The 27,823-nt window shown below is 41.8% G+C and overlaps 1 protein-coding gene across 1 annotated transcript; it reads right to left on the bottom strand.

Annotated features, from left to right (window-relative positions):
- Positions 1-1,105: 1,105 nt before the first annotated feature.
- CAPN6 (calpain 6) lies at positions 1,106-26,779 on the bottom strand. The gene is made up of 13 exons (XM_032757479.2): positions 26,662-26,779; positions 20,073-20,252; positions 10,531-10,662; positions 9,270-9,478; positions 8,273-8,465; positions 7,519-7,712; positions 7,184-7,261; positions 6,892-7,078; positions 4,940-5,062; positions 4,574-4,776; positions 3,876-3,997; positions 3,371-3,507; positions 1,106-2,762 (listed from the first exon to the last, which is right to left on the bottom strand). The coding sequence occupies exons 2-13, from the start codon at positions 20,235-20,237 to the stop codon at positions 2,580-2,582; spliced, it is 1,926 nt and encodes a 641-aa protein (XP_032613370.1). The 5' UTR covers positions 20,238-20,252; positions 26,662-26,779; the 3' UTR covers positions 1,106-2,579.
- Between the last annotated feature and the right edge of the window lie 1,044 nt (positions 26,780-27,823).

Here is a 27,823-nt window from a genome sequence, read left to right on the forward strand (position 1 = left end):
ACGTCCCTTGTAAGTTTTATTTCTGGGTATTTTATTCTCTTTGTAGCAATTGTGAATGGGAGTTCACTTATTATTCCGCTCTTTGCTTGTCTGTTATTGGTGTATAGGAATTCTTTGTGATTTTTGCACACTGATTTTGTATCCTGAGACTTTGCTGAAGTTGCTTATCAGCTTAAGGAGATTTTAAGCTGAGACAATGGGGTTTTCTAAATATACAATCATGTCATCTGCAAACAGAGACAGTTTGACATCCTCTCTTCCTATTTGAATAACCTTTATTTCTCTCTCGTGCCTGATTGCCCTGGCCAGAACTTCCAATACTATGTTGAATACGAGTGGTGAGAGAGGGCATTCTACCCTTTTTTGTCTGGGGAAAAATTGTCATCCTTGGGGGAAAAAAAAGCAGTAGCATCTTTGAGCTTAATTATAATATCATAGTGCCATCTGGTGACCATATGGAACGACTGCATTATCTACATGGGACATTTCATGTCTAACAAAAAACTACAACATGTAAATCTCTAGTGTGTTCTGGGTTAGTGTTATAGGGACAGACAGTGAGGGCTGTACTTGAGAACTGTTCTCCTGAGCTACTCCTTTGGAGATCCCTCCCCTGGTTTGGCACTTTTTCATGTCAGAAAGAAAAATAAGAATTTTCCCCTTTGCCTACCCTAAGATGGCAGATGGCAGGTTGTATAAGCAAATGAGTGAAGTCTTCACACATCCCTTTGGCTCTAAGGAAGATACTGGGAAAGGGGAGTTGGTATTTTGTCTTGTTGAGAGATCTGCCCTTGAAAGATTTGGCTACTGTACCTATGGCCTCGAGTCCAATCCCAAATAGGAGTTTCAAACTCAAGTAACCCTGAATAGCACCAAGCTGTCCCTAAATATGAAATAACGGCCCCTCTTCATTCTTCCAACTACCCCAGAATGCAAACAACTGTACCATCAGCGTGTAGCCAAGGCCTTTGAATCCATCACACTTTTACCTGAGCTCAGATATCATGAAGTACCCCAACCCCCATCTCCAGTGGCTTTGAAACAAGTCTTAACAGATGGTCACTCTTGCCATCCATCCCATGCCATCAATTCAAGTCAAGACTGGTCAATGTATTGAATATGAACTTTATTGTGATTTGGTTTATGTAAGGCAGTGTAGTGAAGGCACTGCAGAAGTTAAACAGACTGGAAAACATGGTAAAAAAAAAAATGAGCGAGCTAAAAATGAATGCTTGCTGGACTAGGCTAAGTACTACAACTATGTTTCTTTTTCATCATTGCAGAAGCGTTGAAATATTGTTGAAGGTGGGGGTTTGGGGTGGAATTAGGGAAGGCTTCATGGAGGAGGTGGCATTTATACTGGGCCTTGAAGGAGGGGCAGAAAGTTGATAGATTAAGATGGAGGGAAGAACATTTCATAATGACTGACTCTAGAGAAAATTCTGTAGAAGTACTGAAAAATGAGAGGGCAAACAAACACCCCCAGCGAGTGAAGCATCCCAACTGAGAGAAAAGTCTGAGGAGTCTGGGCTGGGACCAAAATCTCAAGTCCCCAGATGGGGTCTTCAGTACAAATGATATTAGGAGGCACAGGACAATGGGCTTGTTTGTAAACCTAGCAGCAGTGAGAGGTTTCACATTGCAGTCAGGGGCCCCAAACTGGCTGTAATATGTCTGGATGAATTCTCTCATCTTTTAGGTGTGTGTGGTACTTACTTATCTTTCCTCTTGCCCACTGACTGCCTGAATGGTAGTTTGTGCGCGCCCATGTGCGCGTGTGTGAGTGTAGGTGTGTGTGGATGGGTGGGGGACCGAGGCTTTGTCTCCCACTGCAGCTTCTTCCACTTTTCCGTCTTGTGGCACACAGCAGGCTTCCATTGAGCTGAAGCTCAGGCCCTTCTCACTGTCTAGGACTCATTGAACTCCAGCTCTTGATTAAGCACCTAGGAAGCTTTCTCAACATGAAGGTAAAATTTACTGTGGGGGGTGACTTGGGTCAGGGCAGGACTACACTTTCCGGAGGTGGTGATGGTGGTGAGTGGTGTTGGTGGTCATGGTTGGTGGTGGTGGCAGTGGTGGCTGTAAGGGTTGGGGACTTAAAGCCGGCTCTGGCTGCTGGGCGAAATGCTGCTGGGAAGTCTATAGTGTTCAGTCAGGAGCTAGGATGTCAGGCTAGACCAGCTTGGCCTTGATCAGCCCTCCTCCTTCCTCAACATGCCCTACAGGGGAGATACATCGAACAACTGAAAACATCAAAGACATCTGTAGGGTGTCCAGCCTCTTGTTATTGTCCTGCTTGAATCTCACCCCCGGAAGCCCCAGAGATCCTTTCTTGGCAAATGTGTATGATGTCTAGATAGGACTGTCACCTCCCCATGTCCAGCTGCTGGAGGTATATAGGTTATGTAGCTACTGATGCTGCTTGGATTGGGAGGCATGGGGAATTTATCAGAAGAGAGGAAGAGTTAATTATTGTGAATCTCGTTCTTTCTAAAGATTGTGAATCTTAACTAAGACCTGGCACCTGACGGAAAATAAAAAGGTGGCAAGCTTTGTCAGGATTATCTGGGATTGGAGATTTAGAGCTCAGTGAGATCATCGCTGGAAATAACCTTGAAACTGATGTGGCCTTGCTTGACTTTGGCAGTTGGACCACCCTTCTTACGCAGGTACAGAGACTTCAGATCACGGCAGTCACTGGGGTCAGCATCCAGAGTAACCTGCCCCAAGAACTGATCACAGAATTTTCGGCTGTTCCAGACCTGGAAAGACAAACGAAGGGAGTGAAGATGAGCAGCCCTCAGTGAGATTAGCCTTTGCCCAGTGACATCCAGATCTAATGCGGAGCTTCAAAAGATTTGTTTTAAAACCAAGAGACTATTCTGTCCTTTCCTGATAGCCCATCAGTTGAGGGGAGGATACCTCAAAGAATATAGATGAAAAGCCAGAAAACAGAATCTCTGCGTTGTTCTTGACCTGTGGGATGGTTACCTAAAGGCTGCTGGTCAGGCGTATTAAGTCAGAAAAACTGCCAAACTGCAGTGATTCATCCTGACCTAGCCGTGTGAGGGTCCTCTGAACTGGCATATGCTTTCCTCCATGGGATTTTATGATACGTGTGTTAACATGTGTACTGGTGAGCATGTGGGCTTTTGCCCACAATTAAATAAATGGAAGAGAGGAGATTTAGGATGGATGGTAATCAGGAAGTCAGTGTCCATGCTTGATGAGAAGAGTTTTTGAGTATAAAACAAACCAAAAAATATGATAATTCTTGCTCTGCATCCTAAACATATATAAGGTACTTGGGATCATCTAGTATCTGGCACAGAGCATGAGTCTTTCTGGCGACCCCTGTACACACTCTTACCTGTACTATAATAGGAATGTCAGTGGTCCTTCTGTAGAAAATGGCCTGGGTGTCAAAAATGGCATGAACTGTATTCTTCTGGATAGGAGAACGGACTTCCTCCTTTCCACATTTGATGACCAAATATGGGTTTACAGCTGGAACAAAGTGACATATGTTTTTAACACAGCAATTAAAGTTCCTTTTCTAGATAGACAAGAAGGTATCTCGCTAAGCCAATTCTGGGACTTTCAGCATAGCACTCGAGCACCGGAATGACTGAAATTCAACACTTTTATTCCCACTTCCCTTTCCTTTTCCATATTTTATATAGGAATATGAAAATGAATCTAATGTAGGCCTTGCCTGAAGTTGACATCCCACCCTCTGCCATGGTTGCCATCCATTCCCAACTTCTCTAGACTGAAAATATCGCTGGAGAAAATCATTTGTGATCATGTTTTCTAACTTATGTGCTATAAATGCAACTGAATTTTGCTTTCCCAGACGTTCCTGCCATTCTTACTTTCATTGGCATACTTCTTCTCCAGGTCCTCAGCACTGTGAACAGTGATCTGAGTAACTACTTTCGGGTAGCCACGAGCCAGGTTCCAGCAGGACATTTTGGGCATGTCCAGAGTCAGTTCCCTAGAACATCAAAAATAAAATATTGTCATCATATGATAAATATCATTTGATGAAATAAGCCCGCCAAAGCAGACATCATTGCTGAAAAGCATGAGACATTGTGTGACTTAGCCCATTCCTCCTCAGATATGGCTTATATATATTTTGAGCATGCTTTCCTTTCTCCTTTCTTTAAGGGCCAGGAGATAAAGATCAAAGTAGGCAGAGCTGGGACAAAAAGGTGGCTTTGGTGATCCAGCACTCAGAGCATAATAGAAGAGCAGGGAGGAGTGCCAGCTGCTTGAGAAAAGAGGCCATCAGCCAGAAAACAGAAGACAAAGTTGATGTGGAAGAACTTAGACTATAGGCCTGTTCCTCTTTAAGGGTAGCTCAGAGCTCTGAAGTTCAGACCTTCACTGGGGAATTTCCCCCAACTCCCCTTTGAGAAATATTTTTACCACCATGATTTCAGCGAATCAAGTCTGATTTAAACAAGTTGTCCCATGGAATGTCTGAAGAGGGAAGACGGGTGAAGGGGTTTAGGATTGGAAGTAAAGCAAAGAACAGGGGTTTGAGGGCTTGTGAAGGAAACTGAACCTGAGCTGGACAGGCACTTCAGAGAAGATTCTCAGGAGAAACTCGCTGGTGCGACCATGCTGGAACATGGTTGGGACAAGCACATAGTTGCCCTTCTTCAGGTACTTGCTCAGAAACACTGTGCGGGTGTCAATATAGGTGGAAGTCCCAGCACGCTCCTGGATGTAGAGGTGGTGGAGGCGGAATTTGCGGTTCATCTCCACCTGGAAATGAAATAGGGTAAAATATTCAATTCCACTCAAATCATGGTTTTTGTATCCTCCGTCTTCTTTCTCCCTAGGCCTTTCATTCTTCCCCTACCCTTAAATCATCCTAATTTTTACTCTGTTTGCCTTCATTCCCTCTGCCCCAAATGCCCATTTTTACCTTGAAGAGCTCAAAGCCAATGATGTAATTGTCAGGTCTTCCCATTCGGCGGTAAGTGCGCAGGTCCTTCTGCTGCAGTGACATAATGACCTTGTGCCCATCCTCAGGCACAGTGAAGATGTACTAAGGGAAAGAGGCCATCAAAGAGGTGAGTTAGCATTTCCATTTCAGACGAACCAGCTTAAATTTCAGGGAAGAAAGCTTGTCATTGGGAAGCAGAGCCTTGAGTTATTTTCTGGGCTTTGATATTTATCAGACAACAAGGTCTTGGATACTTCACTGACTTGCTAAGTGTAGATCATTAACACTTGCTTCTTTCTATGTCATTCAGCATGTGTTGAGGGACAACTTTGTTCTTAGCCTTTGATGCCAAAGAGGATATGCTTTGTTCTAATAAGTTCTTGGTAAATTATTGTATTATTAATATTATTATTGTTATTATTATCCCTTTGTATTTAAATGCCATATATAGAAAAAGTTTGGAATCCATAAAGACAGAAAGGTTTTTATTTGACTCAACCTGACACTACAGCATCACCCTGGGCTAGCCTCCTATTGCCAGCCAGACATATGGCTTGTGGAAAGGCTCCTTGGAGAATTGATGTTTTGCTACTGCCACTTTAAGGAAGCTACAAGCCTGTGTCAGAGACTTTCCAAACATCATCTGGGGAATCATGGTGCTATTAGGAGATAAAACTAAAAGGCATCAGATTTTTCTCTCTGTGTCTGTCTCCATTCCTCTCTCCCTTTAGAAGAAAACATAAAACGGCTACTCAGGAGGCTAAGGCAGAAGGATCCCTTGAGCCCAGGAATTCAAGGGTGCAGTGAACTGTGATCATGCCACTGCACTCCAGCTTGGGCAACAAAGTGAGACCCCCATCTCTAAAATGAAGGAAGGAAGGAAGGAAGGAAGGAAGGAAAGAAGGAAGGAAAGAAGGGAGGGAGGGTGGGAGGAATTAAAAACAGATTCAGAACTAAGGCCCCTAAGTTCGGTCCTGTATATACATAGAGAGTGAAGCCATTTTCCCAGCTTAGTATATGTGCCTAATACTTGAAACAATTCCAGAGTTGTAAATGGGGGTGAGGTGGTGTGTGCTGGGGGGAGATAGGAGATTTCTTTAGGAACAATTAAGATGGGAAGGGTGGAAGAGCAGTATGAGTTAGGTGAATCAGCCCACTAGTCTCAATATTCTCCTAAATGCCTGACCAATGAGATGCATGGAAAGAAAAGACACACCCATGGGCAGTGAGGCAGCAATATAGTCAGAATTCTTGTTTTCTATGAGTTAGCTCATCAGCACATTTTGAGATGAAACTATCCAGGTTATTATAGATTCAGCCTTTAGATGTTAGGATTTTTTACTCTTGGGTGTGCCTGGACTTGACCCTGCTATGTCACCTGGAATAGCACTGTAATGGGAGATGGATGGGACGGAGTCGTTGAGAGGGCAATGATTCAAATCCTGGGAAAAATGACCTGGATCTAGATGATAAAATGGAGGCATAATAATGGGGTTCAAAAGAGTCATCTGCATTAGAAAGAGGAAGAATATAGTAAATGTGCACCCCAGAGAACAGCTTCGCAGTAAAGAGAAATGATGAAGAATTGAGAGAGCATCTCAAAGCAGATCTTCTCTCTCCAATGTGGGACCATCACAAGGAAGCAGGGACTGTCAAAGAGCCATACCAGACAATATGGCCAGAAGAGAGGCAGCCAGAGGAGGTGATTCAGATTTGATACTGCTGCCAAAGACTGTCTCTGCAAAAAGACATAGTCTGCTGTGTTTTACAAGCACCTGAGACAATCCCTAGGGATCCTGGTCGATGAATATTACACGATAGCTGCAAATGGAAGACTTGATGCTAAAGAAATACTCCAGAGATGACCAAAGCAAGATCTGAGTTCCTATTGACTGGATAACTTTGAGGCAAATAAAGTAATTGACTCAAACCTGGGGATTCTGCAGGAAGGTATCACGGTTGTTGTAGCAGCCTCCTGAGCGGTTCATCAGGGGATCATCATCCACAGTCCAGCATCCCAACACCGATTCCAGCTCCTTTCGGCCAAAAATAGGGTTGTTCACATTGCGGCAGACATTCAGTTTGTGAAAGTTGCGGCAAAAGTCCTCCAAGCTCATCCTGAATGGAAGGAGCACAGGAAAAAAATAAAGATGGTATTTAATACTTAACACTGTAGTTCCATGTAGAAGTCCCAATTCCCTTAGTGCAGAAACCCCTCCTCACCAAAACTCTCCATCATCAGACATAACAAGCCCCAGGTTCTTGCGATCTGCTGCAGTCAGTTGCTGCCACTCTTCAGAACTGAAAGCAAATAGAAAAAAAAAGATAAACCATTATGTTTGCCATTGACTTCTTTTAGTAAGCAGGATGCCAGAGAAACAGAATGCATGAGAATCAGTCCTGCTTTATTTCACCTGCGGCTGGGTCACAGACCCTGTGCCTGACAAGAACGCACAGATGTCACTGAGCATTGAGAGCACACTAGCAGTCTGGAGGGATGGGTCTGGGAGAACTACAGGGCTTTGGAGATGTAGCTGTGAAAGTGGAATGCAACTCACATTTCACTCCAGGGGCCACTCCATTCCTGTCTTCCCAAGGGGTTTCTCAGGCGAACCATATACAGCTTCTCAGCACTGAAGACTTCCACAAGTCTCTCTCCAAGACGAATTTTGCGAATATCAGTCATGGTGTAGGTATGGCCCTTCAGCAGACCCCAATCAGTTTCAACTTCTTGCTCCTCCTGATTGGGAGACTGAGAGCAAAGAAAGATATATAAAGGCACAGGAATTGGGAGACCCAATCCTGACTCCTCTTCTTCATTAATTGGCTTAACCCAGTAGGACTGAAGCTAGTTCTCACACAGATGGAAATTTCATCCTGACACCCAACTTGAAACAAAAGCAGTAGAGGAAAATAAATAAAGAATGTAATATAACAACTGAAGTCAGATTCAAACTATCCACTGTAGTACATTAATATGAACTGCCATAAAATTTGATGGGGCAGATTCATTTATTGAGCAAGCAGCCATAACCTCAAGATGTAGAAGCAGAGACAAGAGGAATAATTTAGCAGAGGCTACTGACACCAGCCTGGATGCTGCATTGGTTCCATGTGGAATGACTAGTACAAAAGGATAAAAAACTAAAGCACCTCAGCTTCCACACCAGGACAAAATGTGTATTTTAGCTTTCTAAGTCCCATTAATAGTTTTTCATGGGTCTTCAGGTTAAGGGCGAATTTCCCTACTAAATTTTGTAGTCTCTTCTGCCAGGAATGAGTATACAGTGGTTGTTTTTCATGAGTACAAACCTCAATGGAACAGCAGATCAGACCACCTTTGGTAAATGTTTTGTACAGTTCTCCGAATAGCTTGTACTTCTCCTCAACAAGCTCAGTGTATCTTCCTTTCTGCATGTCAACAGTTTCAGCCAATGTGCCCGTGAAGTCCACAATAATATCAGTGATGGTCAAACCATCCAGGGCCTCATAACAGCCTAGCAGCCTAAGGGCAAGTATGCAAGGTTATCTTTGTAAAATTGTTTTTCCAGGTCAAGAACATTATAATCTAAAGAATCAGAACATCCCCTTCCTAGACTTTACCAGATGGCTTTTCTCTAGGTATGAAATCAGAGATGTTTTGAAATTATATTCAGAAATTTCTAGGCTTAGGCTATGTTGATCAAGGACAGTCTATGCAGAAACTTCTTTCTATGGGGAGATATGAGATAAAGAAAAAATGAAGTGTACCGGGCGCGGTGGCTCACGCCTGTAATCCCAGCACTTTGGGAGGCCGAGGCGGGTGGATCACGAGGTCAGGAGATCGAGACCACGGTGAAACCCCGTCTCTACTAAAAAAAATACAAAAAATTAGCCGGGCGCGGTGGCGGGCACCTGTAGTCCCAGCTACTCGGAGAGGCTGAGGCAGTAGAATGGCGTGAACCCGGGAGGCGGAGCTTGCAGTGAGCTGAGATTGCGCCACTGCACTCCAGCCTGGGCGACAGAGCGAGACTCCGTCTCAAAAAAAAAGAAAAAATGAAGTGATAATGCCATGTGATCTGCAGATAGCAGGAGGAAAGAGTACCTGGGAGCAGGTAAGAGTTTAAATGGAAACAAGAACCTCTGATTTCTCTCTCATCTAAGATTTCTGAGAGCCAGGCCCAAGTGCAAAGCAATGCCTTGGTTCTGACTGACATCTTACCCAACTTAAACTCCAGGGTTGGGCTGGGAGAGAATGAGCTCCCAAAGACAAATGCGGCTTTCCTTTCCTCACGTACCCTGAGAGCAGACTAGTCAATCCCCTCCTTACTTTGCATAAGCTTTTTCCAGCAGAGCATTCCAAAACTCATTCATGGAGGTGGAGAAAGAGAAGACCAGATCTCCGTTGATGGTGGGCAACAAGTCATCAATCACCACTTCAGTCCATTCTCCAAAATGCCAGAAACGAAAGCGAAATATCCCAGCATATTTATCTGTTTTTTGAGGGTCCCATTCCTGTTCCTTATGGTTGGGAATTATCTAGAAATGCAAGAACATTTAATCAAGTCTTATACACCAGACCACATCCAGAAACTGAGATTACAATTTATTCCTGGCAAATCCACAGGGCAACAGGAAGCATGCCACATACACCTGGTTTGAGTCTGGATTGGAAATTCCTAGATATGGCATTTTGCCCACAACTTCTGCTTCCTCAGTTCAGTTTTGCTGAGGATATCACCATGCCTGTCTAAATGCACACAGGAGTACACAGTGTGGCTGGGGCAACCAGCTAGTGGTTAAATGCTTTCCACAAATAATCTATAAACTGGATGTTGAGAAGTGGACTATATAAACATATTCATGATTGCATGTTTAAAATGCAAGGCATTCTAAAGAGCAAAACCAATCAAAATCAAGGCCCATTGTAGTTTGTTTTTTAAATATCCATTCTAGAGATTTTATATCAATTATATTAAATATGGATTTGCTTTGCATTTTGAATAAAATCATGTTTAGGAATTTTTTTTGTGTAACAGCTACACATTAATATTCTAAAATTATTTTTTGAGGAAAATGTTTTAACTTTGTCTCAAGTCAAGTTAACACTTCCTTGCCTTGGCCTCTACCTGAATGTTAAAGGAATTTTTGTACTATTAATAATTTATTAGAATCTTTTCAAGTCCTACTTCTGTATTTCTCACCTTTTCTGTTATTAATATGTATTAGCGACTTCCTGGCTTCTACTGACTTTATACCCCAGTGGGTACAGTTAACATAATATGCAGAGATACTGAGTCAATGCACGGCAAATGATAACCAAAAATCAGTGAGCATATACGACAAAGCAAGTAGAGTAAAATGTTAATGGTAGAATCTAGGTGGGTACATGAGTGTTCACTATAAAATTATTTCAACTTTTCTGTGTTTGCAAAACTTCTTATAATGAAACGGAGGGAAGTCGCCTAGTTAATATCTCTGCTTTCAAGAAATACAAAAATCTAAGAAAGTTATGAGTTGATTTTTTCCTAAAGTTATTAAAGAAGACAAGAAAGTGGAAACTGAATGAGGTCCCACAGGAGGGATAATACCTTTGTCCAATGAGACTCCTGAACAGCCAAACAGGAAAATGCAGAAACCATTGGCTTGTGCCCCAGTCTCCCTTGGGTCAGCTGGTGGTTGCTAATGTTGCCCACAATCAGATGGGGGTCATCACAGATGTCCTATGAATACAATAATTGGTTATATGAGAGTCTGGGAAGAGTTTCGCAAGGGTCACTGTGAGTTGAACTAGGCAGGACAGCCTTCATAGAGGAGATAAGGTTACGGTTGAAAAATAAGTAGTATTTCCATAGATGGAATGAAGGGAAGGCTGAGGGGATTATAAGGAAAACCAAAAAACAGTTGATCATCTAGCCCCATGTTTGGAAGTGGCAGGAGAAATGAAAGGAGAGGGTGTGATGAGATTGGGTGCCATGCGGTGGTGAGGGCTCTTAGACATAGCTATCACTGGGGTTCGGGAGACTTTTCACTACAGCAGTGAACTTTCCAAAAAAAATAATAACTAGGAATTAGTACATTACATTTTGATCCTATTTTGCCAGGATGAGATTTTCTGAAGCACCTGTGCTTGGAAGGGAGGTTGTATTAAAGAGACAAGGTCTAATGAAGGTTAACATTAATTCATCTCCTTCTCTAGGAAAATCAGTTAGGAGACCTTATAGGAAGCCCGTTTCTAACATAAAGCAAAAGCAACAGTGGTCTCCATAGCAATCAAATTTTTCTACATTTGTGGATGAATATAGATGACAGCAGCATTAATAGCAAGTGGTAATAAACCACTCACAGGAACACTTCAACCGACACTCTTCCCAGTGAAGATCCTGAGGGGATCTGGGCAGAGTGGGGGCAGTATTTGTTTGGAATGTATGTGTGTATCTTCCCCCCAACATATTAACTATGCCTTTCCCACTGGGAGTAGGAAAATGACACCTAAATAATACAATTATAACACAAAGTGATAGGGCACAGTAGGGTCATTTTCAAAGCATAATTCATGTCTAAAGGAAGAATCCCCATAATTCTCCTGATCATAGTCAGAATAGGATTCACAGTGTTGTTAACACTAGAGTTGACTAGAATTAGGCAGTTGGACAAGAGAGGGGTACGGTGGCATAACAGGTAGAGAGAAAGGCATGGGCAAAGGCATTGCGGCATACATGACACTACATAGTTGAAGACATAATTGGGTGACTCAGAGTATCAGCATTTGCAGAGTTCAAAGGCAGGAAATACCAGTGCATTCTTGACTAGATGGAGAAAGCTTCACGAGGAGGCCATTGGCTGGTACCTTGACATTCTGCTTACGTGGCAGAAATAAATCCTTGTCTCAAATGGAATCTAGACATATATCCTTTTAAAAAGTATTAGAGACAGCTATATTTTTCTGGTCCTCAAACCTCTTTTTTTAATGGCCATAATTCTCCTTGATGAAGGGTCTGGTCTACAGAATGAAACATTCCATATATTCTTTAAAAGCCAAAATAACTCTGGAAAGAAATAGGCAGGCATTCTGGGCAAAGACAAGTCCAAGCTGGAGATTAATTGGGCATCCCTCTGCCAAAAGGAGATGGCTAGATAGGTTGTCAGCTTTGGATTCTCAGGTCTTTTTTTTAGATGCATGCCTGGTAATTCACAACTACTTTTTGTTTTAGGAGAATTTTCTATCTTAAAAAATATTTTTTATGGGCTGCAAACTGCCTTTGTTTTCACTTGTTGAACATAGAGCAGGTATGTTGGGTGAGTCAAACCCTGGTGTTCTTTTACTTCTCATTGTTTTTTGCCTTTTCTAAAATGAAACTAAGCACAGTTTTTCCTCCCCAGGTCAGGTGTTTTCATTTTATTTGGAGCAAGATGTCAAAGTATAAAATAATTTCTGGCCAGGCGTGGTGGCTCTCGCCTGTAATCCCAGCACTTTGGGAGGCCGAGGCGGGTGGATCACCTGAGGTCAGAAGTTCAAGACCAGCCTGGTCAACATGGTGAAACCCCATCTCTTCTAAATATACAAAAATTAGCCAGGCGCAGTGGCGGGCGCCTGTAATCCCAGCTACTCAGGAGGTTGAGGCAGGAGAATTGCTTGGACCCAGGAGGCAGAGGTTGCAGAGAGCCAAGATCGCACCATTGCACTCCAGCCTGGGCAACAAGAGAGAAATTTCGTTCCAAAAAAATAATAATAAAAATTTCTTTGACCTAGATAATACATATCATAGTTTCCTAACATGGAAAAACAATAAAGTGAACACTGATATATGAAAAATTGTGCTTTCAGATTAGTAAGGCAAATTATTTGCTAGTTTTATGTAGAGTTATTAGTGGTTGGAGATACATTATGGTGTCTTGAATTTCCATAAAATTTTCATTTCACAGTAGGTATCTAGGCTTAGCCAACACTTTTGGCATGTCAACTTCTATTGAAGACATAAAGGGTCACATAAGTGAGCAAAAAGACATACAAACAGAATTCAAATTGAAGAATGGGGTAATTATTCTCTTGTAGACCCAAGATGGATATGATTATTATATATTATATGTGTGTGTCTATGTATATACATGTATGTACATATAATATATATATTAAAAGCTGTCAAATTCATGAGAGAATGTAAATTTGAGACCCCCCCCACAATGTTCCATTTCCTCTTATAAACTGGCCCATTCTCCAGTTATACTTTACCCCTTTTCATACATGACAGCTATTTAACAATAGATTTAAACCATGACAAGTTAACAGTCATAGAATGTCAAAACTGGAATGAATTTTGGAGACTATCTAGTAAAGCTTATTTTTCACATGAGGAAGCAAGCTCAGAGAGGGGCAATAACTTGCTACGCTGATCATCTAGCTAAGCTAGTCAGCGGGAGACCCAGGCCTAAAGTTTTTTGTCTTTCAGAACCACATATGGCTAGAGAAAGAAGCCGAAGACCTCAGTCATCCATCCCTGTGCCTTTAGGCTCAACAATGGCCACCACATAAAGGATGATATTGTGCAACTCCTCAGGGACAGAGATGCTACCACCTCTTTCTTTCAGTCATTCATCCCAATGTTTTATGCCTCTGCTTAAAACCTACCTAAACACTCTTCACTCTTTTGGGAAACTTACTTACCTCTTAGCTTTTGGTGCCAGGATAAATATCACTAATAGGCATTAGTCTGCTCAATTAAATTCACTAAATATGAATCAATCTCTTACTATATGCAAGCATTGTGATATGAAATCTAGGAAATAAATCCTTTATTAAGCCCTATCTTCTGCCTCTTTAAGGAAGTGAGGCATTAACAGACTAGAAAGTAGCCAAGGATTTAGAAAGGGTAAAGGGTAATAAGCCAATGCAAATCTAGCAGCCAAACAGACTATTTGGTGACAAATTTGAAAACAACAAAATGACTGTTTGTTGACTTCTCCCTTAATTTTGGACACACTGGATATCTTCCTGTTGGGGTTAAGGATGTAAGACTTGAGAAATTTTTCTGTAACTCAAAGCTGAGATGCAGAGTGCAGATGGGACATTTCAGCTTGAGCCGTGCTGGAGTGGTAGGAATGGGGTTGGAGGAGAGGTCACAGCACACATATTCACAACATTTGGGTGGCTTAGGAGCAAGGAGGGATGCTGAGCCCCTAATGGCTCCCAGCTGTGTTGGCACAGTTGAAGTGATCCTTGAACGGGGCTGTTTGTCATGGCAAAATGATTTCTTAGGAAGAAACACACAACTAGGAAGTTGAGTACCAAGAGTAAAGCTGAAATGGTCCCCGCATGACCCCACTTCTGAGCCAAAACCTTCCATTAAGCAACGCAGCTTCTCTAGGAAGCATGTTCTCTTAGCTTAGTCTTAAGGGACTTCTCATTGTCCTTACTTCATCCTCTTTCCCAGAGACCTCTGAGCAGGAGGGGGCATACAGTTACAAGTCCTGTAGCCCTGCACAAGGTACTCTATGTGACTCCCTTTGCACCTACCACATCCAAATTCAGCATTTTTTTTTACACAGGTGAAATTTACTGATAATAAACATGGGGGTCCAGGGTCCAGGGTAAACCGCAGGAACTTCAGTAAAACGAAAAGTTGCCCAGAAAACCAGCAGCCAGAATGGTGGAAATGCTTTCAAAAGTGCTACGTGCAATCTAGCAGTAGTGAGGGGGTAGAGGTGTGGACACCTACAAGTGAGGTCAGCCCTGCAGTAGGTATATTATGAATAAGTCCAGGGTCTAAATTGTCCCAGAAGGCTCAGGGGCTAATTTGCACAGAACTGCTATTCAGGAACTGAGAGTTTTTTGAGCTAGTCCAAGTAGTCGTTATCTTACTTATAAAATTGAACCATCCCCCAGATGGAGCATTTGTAGGTGGACTTAGGCTCGGGGACCAATGTTGCACCAGCCTCTCAAGGAGTACACTTTTCCTACTGGGGAATTTCAATTCTGCATGAAGATTTTGTTATCAATAAAATATTCTCTTCCTTCCTAACCCATCCAAGGAAAACTCAATATGGAGAATAGAATAAGATCTTAGGCCCAACCTCCACTTCCAAACTGGGCCACCAAATCACTATGTAATCATTTTCTCACTTTTACCTTCAGAATTCTGCTAGGAGACTCAAGGCACAGATCCCGAACTGCTTTTTTGGGAAGAATTTATATATCTATGCAACGGAATACTGTTCACAATAAGATGAATAAACTGATACATGCTACAACATGGATGACTCTTGAGAACATTATGCTAAGAAAAAGAAGCCAGTTACTTTTATGATTCCATTTTAAGTGAAATGTACAGAATAGGCAGTTCTGGATAGAAACCAAAAGTACACTAGTGGTTGGCTGCAGCAGGGGTGGGGGTAGGGTGGAGGGATTACTCCTTTCAAATGTGCACAAGAGATCTTATTGAAGTGATGCAGCTCTTCTACAACTGGGTTGTGGTAATGTTTGCACAACTTTAAATTTACTAAAAATCATTGCTTTGTACACTTAAAACAGGTGAGTTTCACAATACATAAATTGCACTTCGATAAAGCTGTTAAAGTTTGTTAATGCATAATTTAGAATAAATAGGACAGTTGGAGAAAAGACTATGGGCCTATTCAACTCTCTTCAATTGTGTAAACAGTGGAAAACACTTAGGACTACTCACATGGGGTGATATAGTCTCTGGGAAGAAAAGGAAATTCTTGAACTGACTAAGCCAAAACTACCATACCGAGGTGTTGCATTCAGCTGGTGGTTGGAAATTTCTATTAGCACAGGGAGAAAAGTGTTTCTTTCCTTACGGTTCCCTCATATGCTGTCACCCAAGCCTGTATATTCTGCTTCTAATGTCTTCCCTCATCTGCCTTTCTCTTCCATTCCTACTACCATAATTTTAATTCAGAGCCTCATCACCCTCCCACTCTCAACCAGACAATGTAGTAAAATGGCCCCAGGGGAATGTATTCTCAACGGGAAGACTAGGCAACGGCAATGGTAGTGAAGGCTGAACTTAAAACTTGACAGGAGAGCTGACAGATCTTGTGCAGGTGCCGTTTTTTTCCTCCACAGCTGACAGTGCAAATTCCCATGAGGCTTTACTCCTTTTTAGTCAGGGATTAGATGTGTCTGATTTTAAGACACTATTATAGGTAGATATGAGTCAGTAAGGAAAAATGCCAGAGGTGGGTAGGAGGGGAGAGTGGCTGGAGGGAGCTGGAGAAGAGATTTTCTGTGGGAATTTGGCAGTCTTATGATCACACTGTAACTCAGTATAAGTTAGACCTTATAATTTCTGAAGACTATATATGTTGAGCGCCAGGAGAATAGAAAAGTCCAGGAGCACATGGTCTCAGGCAACATACCTGCGTATTCAGAAAGCTAGGACAACAGCTGAGGCCAATAGACGTCCGGAGAAATTAAGAAGAACTTTCCTCTGGAGGGTATGGGCAGATGATCTGGCATTGAACAATTGCAAAACACTCGTAATTCCTGTCATCTGAAGAGGCTCCTTAAAACACAGCAAAGAAGTGGCAAGTGGGAGGAGGGGAACTCAATCCTGCCCAAGAATGGGGCGGGGGGGGGCGGTGCCAGGGCGGCGAGGGGCGGAGCTTGACTGGAGTCAGTTTGTTAAACTATCAGTGGTGTTTGCAGGCATGGAGGCTTATGAAGGCAAAAGCCTTCAACACGAGAAAGGAAAAAGCCAGAAAATATCAGGTTAATCGTGTTGCTTCCATTTTGGAGACTTCAGAAAATAGCCGCAGTTAAGTGTGCAGCTACATGGCATGCCAAGGGACAAGATGTCTGTAAGTTTCGCTGCAAACCAGGAGCTCAACCTTGCCAATGAGGCAGGGGAGGCCAACGACTCATCTGGCCTTCCTGAGCCAATTCAGAGAGGCCCAGCTCTGTCTCTCAGCTTTCCTGATGGGAGGCCAGAGAACTTTGACGTGGTTCTTGACCACAGGCTTGGCCTCCACTTTGGCTGGGAAGGAATCCACAGCTTTTCGAGGAGGCTCAGATGGTGGTCCAGAACCTTGTTTTTTTCTCCTACTCCCCACAAGAGGCCCTTTCTCCAACCATTCCAATCTATGGTAACCTCCCCTTCTTTAAAATTTCTACATGATTTACTGTCAATATGGCTGAAAATAGCATTTCATACATCCAACATTCCTTTCTTTTTTAACTATTTGATAGCTCAATATCCATCTCCCCAACTAGAATGGGAGTGCCTCACCACAGGCCATGTCTGTGTCTTGCACGAAGGCTGGCATAGAATAGGTGTTCAGTAAATATTTCTCTAGCGACCCTCCCTTTGGGCTTAATAAGACTAAGCAAACAACATGCTCTCAAACGGGAGAGCGTGGAACAATTAATGGAAGTGTGGCATCAACACAGTGAAGAGGAATGTGAGAACTGACTGGGGGGAAGCTACCTATTTTGGTAAAAACAGGGGAGACAAACAACTAACTCCATCTCCCTGATATGACAGCATGATAGAGTGAAAACTTATGCAGGCTTTGCAGTCAAACGCAGATGCAAATCCTAGCTTATTAGCAGTCTGACCCTGAGCAAATACTTACCTTCTCTTAAAGACACAGTTTCTTTTTATATAAAGATATATAATAGGCATGTATCTATTGCTATTTTTTAAACTAGGAAAACAGAATTGCATCAAAGTAACTTTTAATATGCCTACTTTGCTAAGCCATGGTAAATAAGGGTGAAGTAAAATAATGTATAGAAATCTTCAAACACAGTATCTGGCCCATAGTAGGCATGTCATGACTGTTGATTCTTTTTCCTACCCATCCCCACTGTTCAGCCTCTCTCTCTGATTTTCTCTCACTTTAGAAGGGGTATTGTTTGCCTTAGAGGCAAAATGCCATGGTTGTTAAGACTTTTTCCTTTCCTGCTAATCCATCTAGGATTCAATCCACAGAATTTGGAGGATGAAGGCAAAGGACAAAGGACTGAGCCAAGATAGAGGGGGAAGGATGTGTCTAAAGACAGCCAGTACAGGAAACACTGTCTGCTTGGTGCACATCTGGGGAATGGCTTCATGTTGGCTTGCAATTTTGCTGCCCACCGGATCGCCTCCCACCTCCTCCACCTCACCCCTATCAATCATCCCTTTTCTATTCTGTGTCTTCAACCTCTTCTTCTTTACCATCTACTTCTTAGCCTATAAATATGTTCAAGTCTGTCCTATTTCAGAAAGACACCTACCCAATACACCTCTCTTAATTTCCTGCTTTCTTTTTAGCTACTTTTGCCCTATTGACATCTTTTCCTTCATATCCAGCATCAGAAAAGAGGGATGCCCCTCATTTATCACCATCCATTCATAAGAGTGGCTCCCAGACAATGTATCTCTATTTTCTCCGTGTATTTTTGCAAAATAAAAAAAAAAGCCTGTCTGCATACCAAAGTATTGGTTAGTGAATTCTGCTCATTTCCTAGATTTTTCTTGCAGGTCAGCTAAGTGATCCGCTGGAATGTCAATAACTGCAGACACAGAAAGGCAGGAGGAGAGTAATTTTCCTTCAGACAGAGCGAACTTCTCCCAGTCTCATACTTTCAATGGTTGTCATTCTTTATAGGCAAAAACTAAGAGATGTCCTTTGAGTTGCATAGTAAACAAGTCTTGATGTAACCGGTGTATCTTGACACCACATGGTAGCAACGTGCATAAACTGAAGTAGCTCTTGGCAGAACTCCATTTAGGAATTTAAGCTGTGGAAATTGCAACTAAAAGTGATAGTTGGTAAAAGGGTTACTTGAAGGAGGCAAACATTGAGATGATGCCTGAGATGGTTCCATAATAGTACACAGAAAGGAACCTCATTAAATAGGACGTGAATGTCTTCAGGATATTATGAAGGTCCAAGAACTTGCATTTCACAACATCCTGCTGTGGCCTATATACCTCATCACATACATTGAGAAGGAGTTTAGGTACAATATCCTTCTATCCGGTTATACCCTTTAGATATAGCAAGGTTGCAATTTATTCTCCAGACTCCATCATCCTATTGTTTTATACATTGAGCTCCTGCTCATGTAGGGCTAGTGAAAGGGTTCTGAAACTTGCTTTAGAGACACAACATACAGATGATGCACAGAGAACCCCAACAACTATTAATAGTTACTACTAATAGGTGGTGAAAGACCTACAATTCTACTTGAAGCCCACTTGTCCAGTTGTGGGATGATACAGGTGACAGTGTCCATAGAGCAGCAAAGAAGCCTTCTTGCCCCCGTGAAAAATTTATCTTCTCCCTTTAAAATTTGTCTCATTTATGCTCACTGTATAAGGAGTTTTTCTCCTCACTGGTCTGAAATTACATTTAAATTGTTATGACAGGTAACTCAGTAAAGAGGCAAGAGCATAGTTGCTTTTTGAGTTACGATATTTACTCAAATGAACTTCCAAAAGAAAATAAGGATGGCATATCTCTCTGTTTTTTGTACAGAAATATTCATAGCATCTTTATGTGTAACAATAAAAAATACTAGAACCAACCTCAGTGCCCTTTAGTGGGTGACTAGATGAACAAATTTTGGCATATCCATATCATAAATTACTACTCACCAGTAAAAACAAAACAACTATTGATACACAGAACACCTTGAATGAATCTTAGATTAATTTGCTTAAGGTTAAATAGCTAATCTCAAAAAGGTATAGCCTATTTTTTTGTTGTTTTTTCTAAGTAAATCTGTCAAAATTTGACTAAAATTCAGGACTCCAAGCTAGAGCCAGGAGCACAGATCCATGGAACTTTCATTGTAAAGTTTTCTTTATGTGAGGTGATGAATACGTTAATTAACTTGATTGTGGTAATTATTTCACAATGTCTACGTATATCAAAACATCACATTGAACACCATAACATACACGATTTTTATTTGTTAATTATATTTCAATAAAGCTGAAAAAGGAAGGAAGGAAGGAAGGAAGGAAGGAAGGAAGGAAGGAAGGAAGGAAGGAAGGAAGGAAGGAAGGAAAGTTAACTTCTAAATTGGTCTACACAGTAGGCTTTGTAAGTGAAACAGTGGATCAAGTAGAAGTATGATGAAGGAGGTCAAGGAGACAGAACGTGTAAAATAGAAAGTTACCTGGGGACGTTTCCACACCACCTTTCCAGGAAGCAGTCGGTTGTAGAAAAGAGAATCATTCTCAGGCAGAAATGTTGGATCACAGAAAAGTCTACTGTCTTTGATGCATTCCTGCTTCAGTTCCTGGTATTTCTGGTTTTTGAAGAGCTTCAGAGGAGGACCCATAGTGTTGAACTATGCCTAGAATGAGGAAAATTGTTGTCTTTGAAGGAAGAATTTCTCAGGTCTTTTAAGGGTTACCTGACATTAGACAAACAGCCGTCATCCCAGTGACTTCTTCCCAGAACTAGGCACTTCTAGTTTGGCTTTAAAGGAAACGTCACCATTTTCAAAGAAAGAAGTGTCCACACTCCGCAACTAATTAGTATGGGGCCTTGGGTAAGGCACCTAACCATTTTGGGTCTCAGTTTCTTTATCTGTCAAATGGGGCAATATGGGCCTTAATCTTACTGGGGAAAAATCAATAATTAAAGTGAAGATTGTGAGTTAAATGTGATTCATTATAATTTAAAGAGAAGTCTTCCATTTACACCAGCAGGTAATAGTTCAAGGCAGAGAACAACTTGAAGATAAGAGAAAAATCACCTTACTATAGTCAGAATAATTTGGTGCCCTGGAGAGTCACGCACTTTGTGCATGAGGGGAAAAGCAGCCTCTTTCCATTCCAGCAAGTCTTTTTACACAATTTCTTCTGTCTTGTCATGTAAAGAGCTTTGTGTTTTTTATTATTGGCCAGGAAGACTACTGCAAGAAACAGCTCAGCAGATGGCCTCCAAAGACAAGGAAAGATAGAAAGATTGTATGGTCTTTCTTCTTAAAAGTCTAATGTATAATCCTTTGCCTGTGATAAAAGGCAGACTCTGAAATTCAGTTACACTAATTTGGTGGGCTATAGATTGTTATCCCATGGCAATACACTCTAGCTTTCTTTTCTTTAAAAAAAAAAAAAAAAGGAGGAAAAACAAAAACCTTACATGGCTAAACAGAGAATTCATATAGTGGCTCTTCAAGCAATGTCTATCAGAGTGCCCCACACCCAAGTGCTCTTAACAACTGGTTTTTAGGAAGATAATTTGAAAGGCAAATTTGATTTTCAATAGCTTTGGGGTGATAATAGGGTTTTCAGTGCTTTTTCTTGATTCACAAAGATTTGTAATGATTTTAATGATCCTCTCCTGGCATTCAACAGTAAATAAGAACGAGAATGTGAAATTTACATGGTGTCCACTGTTTCAAAATGTATTTTAGAAATCACTAAAGTCTATATTCTATAATCACAGGAGGCTTGAAACAAAAAAACCTGACTAAGCTTCAGAATGTCTGCTAAAAAATAAGGAGAATACATTAGCACTTTAAGGAGTATCTGTGTGGTATATCTGCGAGGCAGTCGCTATTTTATAAAAAGTGAAATATTGATCAGACCTCTCCACTAGTTCATTTTATATCCTTTCATTATCACATTGAAATGCCTCACTGGTAAAGAAGTTTCCCCATTTGAAAACCATAACAATTTTTAATTTAAATGTTTGCAATGTTATTACAATGTTATTTGCAATGTATATACAACAAACTTACCCTTTCTCTGAATCCAAGGAATAAGAAGCTGAGAATAACCACATTTTTTTCATAGCCTTATTTATTGGCAATTGCTTTTAAAATTGAGAGCTGTGGGGGCACTGCAAAATACTGGTGTCCCTTTTTTCATCAGATTTGTCTGCTCACGTGTTTTAAATATTAACGTGTGCTTCATTGTATTTGAAAGCATGGATGGTATCAGTAATAATTTTTAGTTATGCAGCATCAGAGCCAACCTGAATGTTTGCCCAGACTCCTTTCTGGAGGCTGTTACAAATGGATCCCAATTTTCCTGTGTGCTCAAACTTACGACAAACACTACTGTGCCTCTTGCTTTCCCTAGAAGGTTTGGTGAATTGCCAGAGCCTGGGGACTGTAAATGTGGAATAGTCCGGGGCAATTAGAATATTTAGTTTGCCAGAACCTCCTAGTCCCTGGACATTCTGGATAAATGAGTATTTCCTGTTCTGCCTTCAAAGGTCTTCCTTACTGCTTGGTCAAATGGCAAGGCAGGCAAGATCCTGCAAAAGGAATCCCTGTTATAAAGAGGGCCTGTGTACAGACAGAAGTAGCATCAACTGAAAGGAAAATCAGGTTTGATTTTTAAAGCCCATGTGATCCCAGTAGGCTCCTTCAGAGGCAGAACATACAGCTCATATGGATAGATTACAGCTTGACGGAATACCTTTTGGGTCGGTGTGCCTGTGTTCTGGGGACACACAGTAAATAAAGAAGAGCAGGCTATGAGCCTGAACTTCCACTACAGTACAACTGTAGTCCCAAGTCCTCTCGGACTTGGAGAGTAGAAGTGACCTTCATGCGGAGGTTGCAGTGAGCCGAGATCATGCCATTGCACTCCAGCCTGGGCGACAGAGTGAGACTCCGTCTCAAAAAAAAAAAAAAAAAAGTGACCTGCATTTCTGACTAGGCAACAGAACTGTAATCCATTTGCTCTGTGACCTTGTTCTCTTTGTGCCTCAATTTTTTCATCAGGAAAGTGAGGTTATCTACCCTGCCTCTCTTACACCGTGGGTGTACCTAATGAGATGGTTGGTGTAAAAGGAATTTTGAATAAGTAGAAAGTGATCCATAAATGTAAAATATACACTGAAGCCCTCTCATTGCCTAGCATTGAGCTGGGCACACGAATATTGTTCAGAAAATGTTTGTTGAACAGATAAATGTCTTACGTGGAGAATTAATGTTTGCATGGCAATTTCTTGTTTGAAATGTGCATTTTACATTTTAGTTCGGATTCTCATCATAGCAGTCATGTTTAATGAGATTATCTGTGTCCTTCATTTTGTATCTGCAGAAATGGCAGCTCAGAGAAGCAGTAGCTAGAAAATGGCAGAGTTAACTCAAATCCAGGTTCTGTGCAATGCCAGATTTGGTGTGCAGCTTTCCATCACACCACACTGCTTCTTTTGGTCACTGCCTTCTTAGAGAAAGGATTTTTTAGTTCAAATGAGGAAATCCTCCAAAGCAAACATGATACTCAACTTTGAGGCATTCTGCCTAGAATTTATTGCCATGGTAGATATTGAAAAGGTTCTTTATTTTCATGGTTTGATGTTCATGGGAGAATCTGAACCCTTTACATCGGAGGGTTCATCATTTAAACATCAGGAAACTTTTGGAAACCCAGAAATTTGTAAGTTGAGTTTGTCATAAACAACTTACTCTGTTGGAACGGATGAGTGCAGAGAAGGGAATGCTCCCTCCTTTCTGTCCTATTGCACCCGATGGCGATGGGGAAGGGAGAGCCCTTAAGTTAAAGATCACATATTAGGAAAGTCGGTAGACAAGATAAAAGTTAAGGCTTTGAGTATAAACCCAGGGATTTGAGTATAAACCAAGGAGAGCCTCTAGCTAACAAAGGCAATGTGGACATTTAAGAAGAGGGACCCTGTGGCCTGAGGGCTAGTGGAATGAGTGGTTGGGTGAGGCAGAGTGTGGGGCTTAGCACTGAGGTAATTGTCTTAGGCAATATTATTTTAATTCAGATCCACCACTTTGAGAAAGAATATGAGGACAACCGTGTCTGCCAAGGCAAAGGATAGGAGCGGGCCCAGAGTGCAGAAAGTTGATAATTGCCAGGGAAGTTGAGGGAGACTGCCACGTAGAATACAAGGCTGCAGTTTAAAGAGGGAGGTATTTTTTTTCTACTCACTGGACTGGAAAGCTTGAGGAAGCTAGGCAAGTCGTGAAAGCAAAATCTCTTGCTTCTTAACCTGTGGGTTAGCCTTAGAGCAAAAAGCATATTTTGCTCTAAAAAAATCTGATAAAATACATCCTGTCTGTGGTTCACAAGCCGCTCTGGATTTAGGTGAGTGGGAGAGAACATGAGGGAACTTAATGGGGAGAGGGAGAGAGGGCATGGCTGAGGCATTGTTCTTGCCTAGTTTCTCCTTTTCCTCAGTTTCCTCCCTGTTCTGTACTTGGAGCAAAAATCAAGATAAAATCAATAAAAGTTGGCAGACAAATTGAATACAGAAGACCCAATTCTGCCCTGGCATGAAGTAGGCACCACTTTTACCCACAATCCACATCCGTTATCCCCACACCTGGTGGTGGTATGGTGAGAGAAAAGGGACTTGGATAGGAAAAAGTAATACAAATTCAGCATCCACATGGTATACAGAGAGTAGTGCTTTTCATATGTACACAGGCAGAGTCATAGCTTACATATATGAGCACGCATTTAACCACAGGACTTATGTATGGCTGTTCAGACTCAAACTTCTAACCAGATATTCTGGGTCTAAAAAGGACCACAGAGATCCTCTGATCCAGCCCACTGCCTTATATAGGATGTACCCACTCTGCCCAGAGAGAAGAGTCTGTTCAAAGCCATTCAAAGGAAAAAAAAGAGGACACAATTTTAATTCCATTGCTCAATAACTCTGTCAAAAAATAAAAAGCAATTCAAAATGATAAAAAGACACAGGTGGTTACAAGATCTAGAAACAAATCCAAAATATCACCATTTAGTATACACAACATCTCAGTCCCTCAGTTTCCCCATAGCACAATGGGAATATGTTAGCTGTCCTGTCTACTTCAGAGTGTTATTGGGAGAATGTAATGAAATTATGTATGTGAACATACTCTTTATTGTTAAAGATAAGGCTAAAGCAGGGCAGTAGTATTAGGAAGCACTTGTTTTAACAAGTTAAATTTCCTTTCTGTCTGTAGGAGAAACTAATGAAATTTGATCATGTGCTTTAAATAAGACATGCACCAACATTTAAAAGACTAATATAAAATTGCCCCTCCACCATTCTCTACACCTCCCTATTTCACTCCTCCTTTTTTGGCTGACTTGCCCTTTTGGCCAAATAAGCCCATCCTATATGTCTACTTTTCCAGCCTTTCAAGCATCAAATTCTGATTTTATAGAATGTTATGTTGAAAAGACTCTTAGAAATCACTTAGTACAACTTCTTTCTTTTGTTGTAAGGTAAAGGAACTTGCCCAGGGTTACGTAGTTAGTGACAGAGCCCACACTAAAACTGGGACCTCCCAACTTTTTTTTTTTTAACCACAATTTGTTGTAAGGTGGGGAGGAGGGCAAACATGCAGACACAATATGTCAAGCAAGACATTGCTTTTAAAAATTCATATTGTCCTCTTCTCACAAGAATGCACTTAGAAGTTTTGTTTCTGAATTGCAAGCTGTCAGAAGGTGAGATGATTTCAAATCAAGGCTAATCAAAGAAACACTGTTTTGGGGTCACAAAGGGACATTTTCTGCTTTTAATTTAGGAACTGAAAACTCCCAAGGATATGGAAAGCCTGTTTTTTAACCTATTCCTGACCATGTAAGTGTTTAGACTTTTTCCCTAGACTGCTAGGGAGTCTAAGGACAAATAAAGAATGCTATTTGAATACAAAGTATTCACACACACCCAGGCACACACGTGCACATAAGCATGCTCACACACACACACAAACTTCCAGAGGAATAAAAGAGTTAATTAGCAGTCCACAAAGAATTTTTTTGTTTATTACTTCGGACTGTAAAGTGTTCTTACTTTCACAATAAAGATTAGCAAATGAGGCATTAGCTGAATTTCAATACACCATTAATACAAACCAGGATGCTTTATCCTGAAGCCAGAAGTAATTGTTAGGACAGCAGAATTTGCTGAGTTTTCTTATGTGCTTTTCAGCAAACTTACAGTTCCAAATCCTCAGAACCAATTGTTTCCATTACAATGCACCGCTCCCTTTTCCCGTCCCCCACCCAAAGCCAGCTCTGATCAAGTGGTCCAGTGAAGACCCTAGAACAGTGTACTTGGCCTGGGGGTGGAGGATGGAGCCCCATCTTGAAATCAAAGTTTAAACCAAAGCTGGAATCAGAGGGGAACAAAGCCAGGCCAGAGGCTGAAAATAGAATAGCCAAGATCAACCTGTCACTGGGGCAGGAAGACCACTGGCTGTGCAGATAGGGAGTTAAGATAGACTTGGCCACCACTTCCTCCTGTACAACAGTGCACAGCCTGCTCACCCTCCTACCAGAGTTCACAGGCCTTTTGCACACAGTGTGGCTCCAACATTTTGCCCGCATCTCAATAATTTTCCCACAGCTGTGGGTCACCAGAAGCTAGAAGGAGGCCCTGAAAGGAGCCACGCTTCTCCCCCTCAACATCATCCCCTGCGATTTTTCCTCACTTACCAGGTATTTTGGGTAGCAGAAGGCAAGCACATACACACGCACGCATGTGTGCACACACACAGAAAACTGACCAGATATCCCCAGAAAAGTTTCATTGCCAGACAACCACAATCATCACCCCACACACCCCTCAAAATAACCAACCAAAAATTCCATTATTTTTGAAGTTCTCAAACTGCTATTAACGGGCACATATTTGATCTAGACGAGCCATAAAATATAGCTGTGGAGTTTGGTTAACTATAAAGTTGAAGTTTCTTCATCTTTCTTAGACGCTAAGTTACCCAGGAAATAAAACTCCAGGGTAAGTTTGCGAATTCCCTCTCTACTCACCTGAGTTATCCCAGGAGCCCTGCTGCTGTTGCTGCTGCTGCTGCTGCTGCTGCTGCTGCTGCCGTTGCCGCTGCTGCTGTTAGCCAGGTAACCCCACTAAAAGTCTGTTCAGTCAGTGCGGCTGAACAAAGATTCTGGCTTTCTTAACCTGAAAACTATTTGGGCTGTACCAAGCTCTGCTCACAGGGGGAGGTGCCTCGCAGCAACTTCAGGAGGCTTTGCCCCGCCCAGCAGTCAGAAACTGATCCTGAGTCATGAGGAAAATCTGGAAAGTGCCTCTACCAGATGTGCAGACGGGATGCCCACTCCAGACCCACCCACCAGCAAACTGAAAAACTCAGGAAGCCACGTTTGAAAGCTCTTTCGGTTTCAAGGAGAAATAAGACTTTCAGCCAGGATTCTGATAGATTTCTTACTTTTCTGTCCCAGGGTTAATATCACAGACATGCACGTTACTGGAGAGAGGACATGCAGAGAAAAATGGTGAAGTGTTGGCAAAGTTAATATCGGCTAGGCTGCAGACATGGCCCTGGTAGGCAGATCTGTGATAGTGATGAGGACTTCAGCAAGTGACTGGGAGTGAAAGAGCAGCTAATGGGGTGCAATGAAGAAAACGTCACTTCGTGAAACAACAGGTAACATTTGGTCAAGGACAGAGAGAAGGCAGTGTTAAGAGGAAAGTGAATGGAGTTTATTCCACAGCAGCTATAAGAACCCTAATTTCTAGCAACCAGGCTATGGAGATTCTGCACAGCAGTGTTAGGTGAAAGGAGAGAAAATAATTGTTTTTGCTCCGAAAGGCCAAGCAAGATCCCTGTAAATACTGTACTGCATCACAGTCAAAGTCTTGGTCCCTTCAACCTGAGACATTCATTTGGACACAATTCCAGGAATATGATTCTCAAGTTGTTTTGTTTCATTTTCACAAACTGTAAAGACGCTCATCATCTCATTCCTCAGCTTTCCTGACCAGTGTACTGTTAACCCTTGAACCTGAAATTACTTCCTTCTACCCCTACTCCTGCACCAACCCTCCTGCTTGCTAGTTGAAGATGTAAGAGATAAGGGGGGTTGGGGATAACAAGTGAGCAACATAGAGCCCAACAAGGACAGGAAGCACGTTCTCTCTCCACTCACTGGGCCCATACCAATGTTTTCATAA

This window comes from Hylobates moloch, unplaced genomic scaffold, assembly GCF_009828535.3.
Source record: "Hylobates moloch isolate HMO894 unplaced genomic scaffold, HMol_V3 SCAFFOLD_7, whole genome shotgun sequence".
In the NCBI taxonomy this organism is placed as follows: domain Eukaryota; kingdom Metazoa; phylum Chordata; class Mammalia; order Primates; family Hylobatidae; genus Hylobates; species Hylobates moloch.

What these genes read in the sequence shown, in the direction of transcription:
- CAPN6 (XM_032757479.2), bottom strand. Translation starts at nt 20,237, where the DNA reads ATGGGTCCTCCTCTGAAGCTCTTCAAAAACCAGAAATACCAGGAACTG. An exon ending in GAAGAAGTATGCCAATGAAA is followed by an intron (nt 3,508 to 3,875) that starts GTAAGAATGGCA and finishes ACTTTGTTCCAG; the next exon opens with CTGTAAACCCATATTTGGTC. An exon ending in ACATTCCTATTATAGTACAG is followed by an intron (nt 2,763 to 3,370) that starts GTAAGAGTGTGT and finishes TTGTCTTTCCAG; the next exon opens with GTCTGGAACAGCCGAAAATT.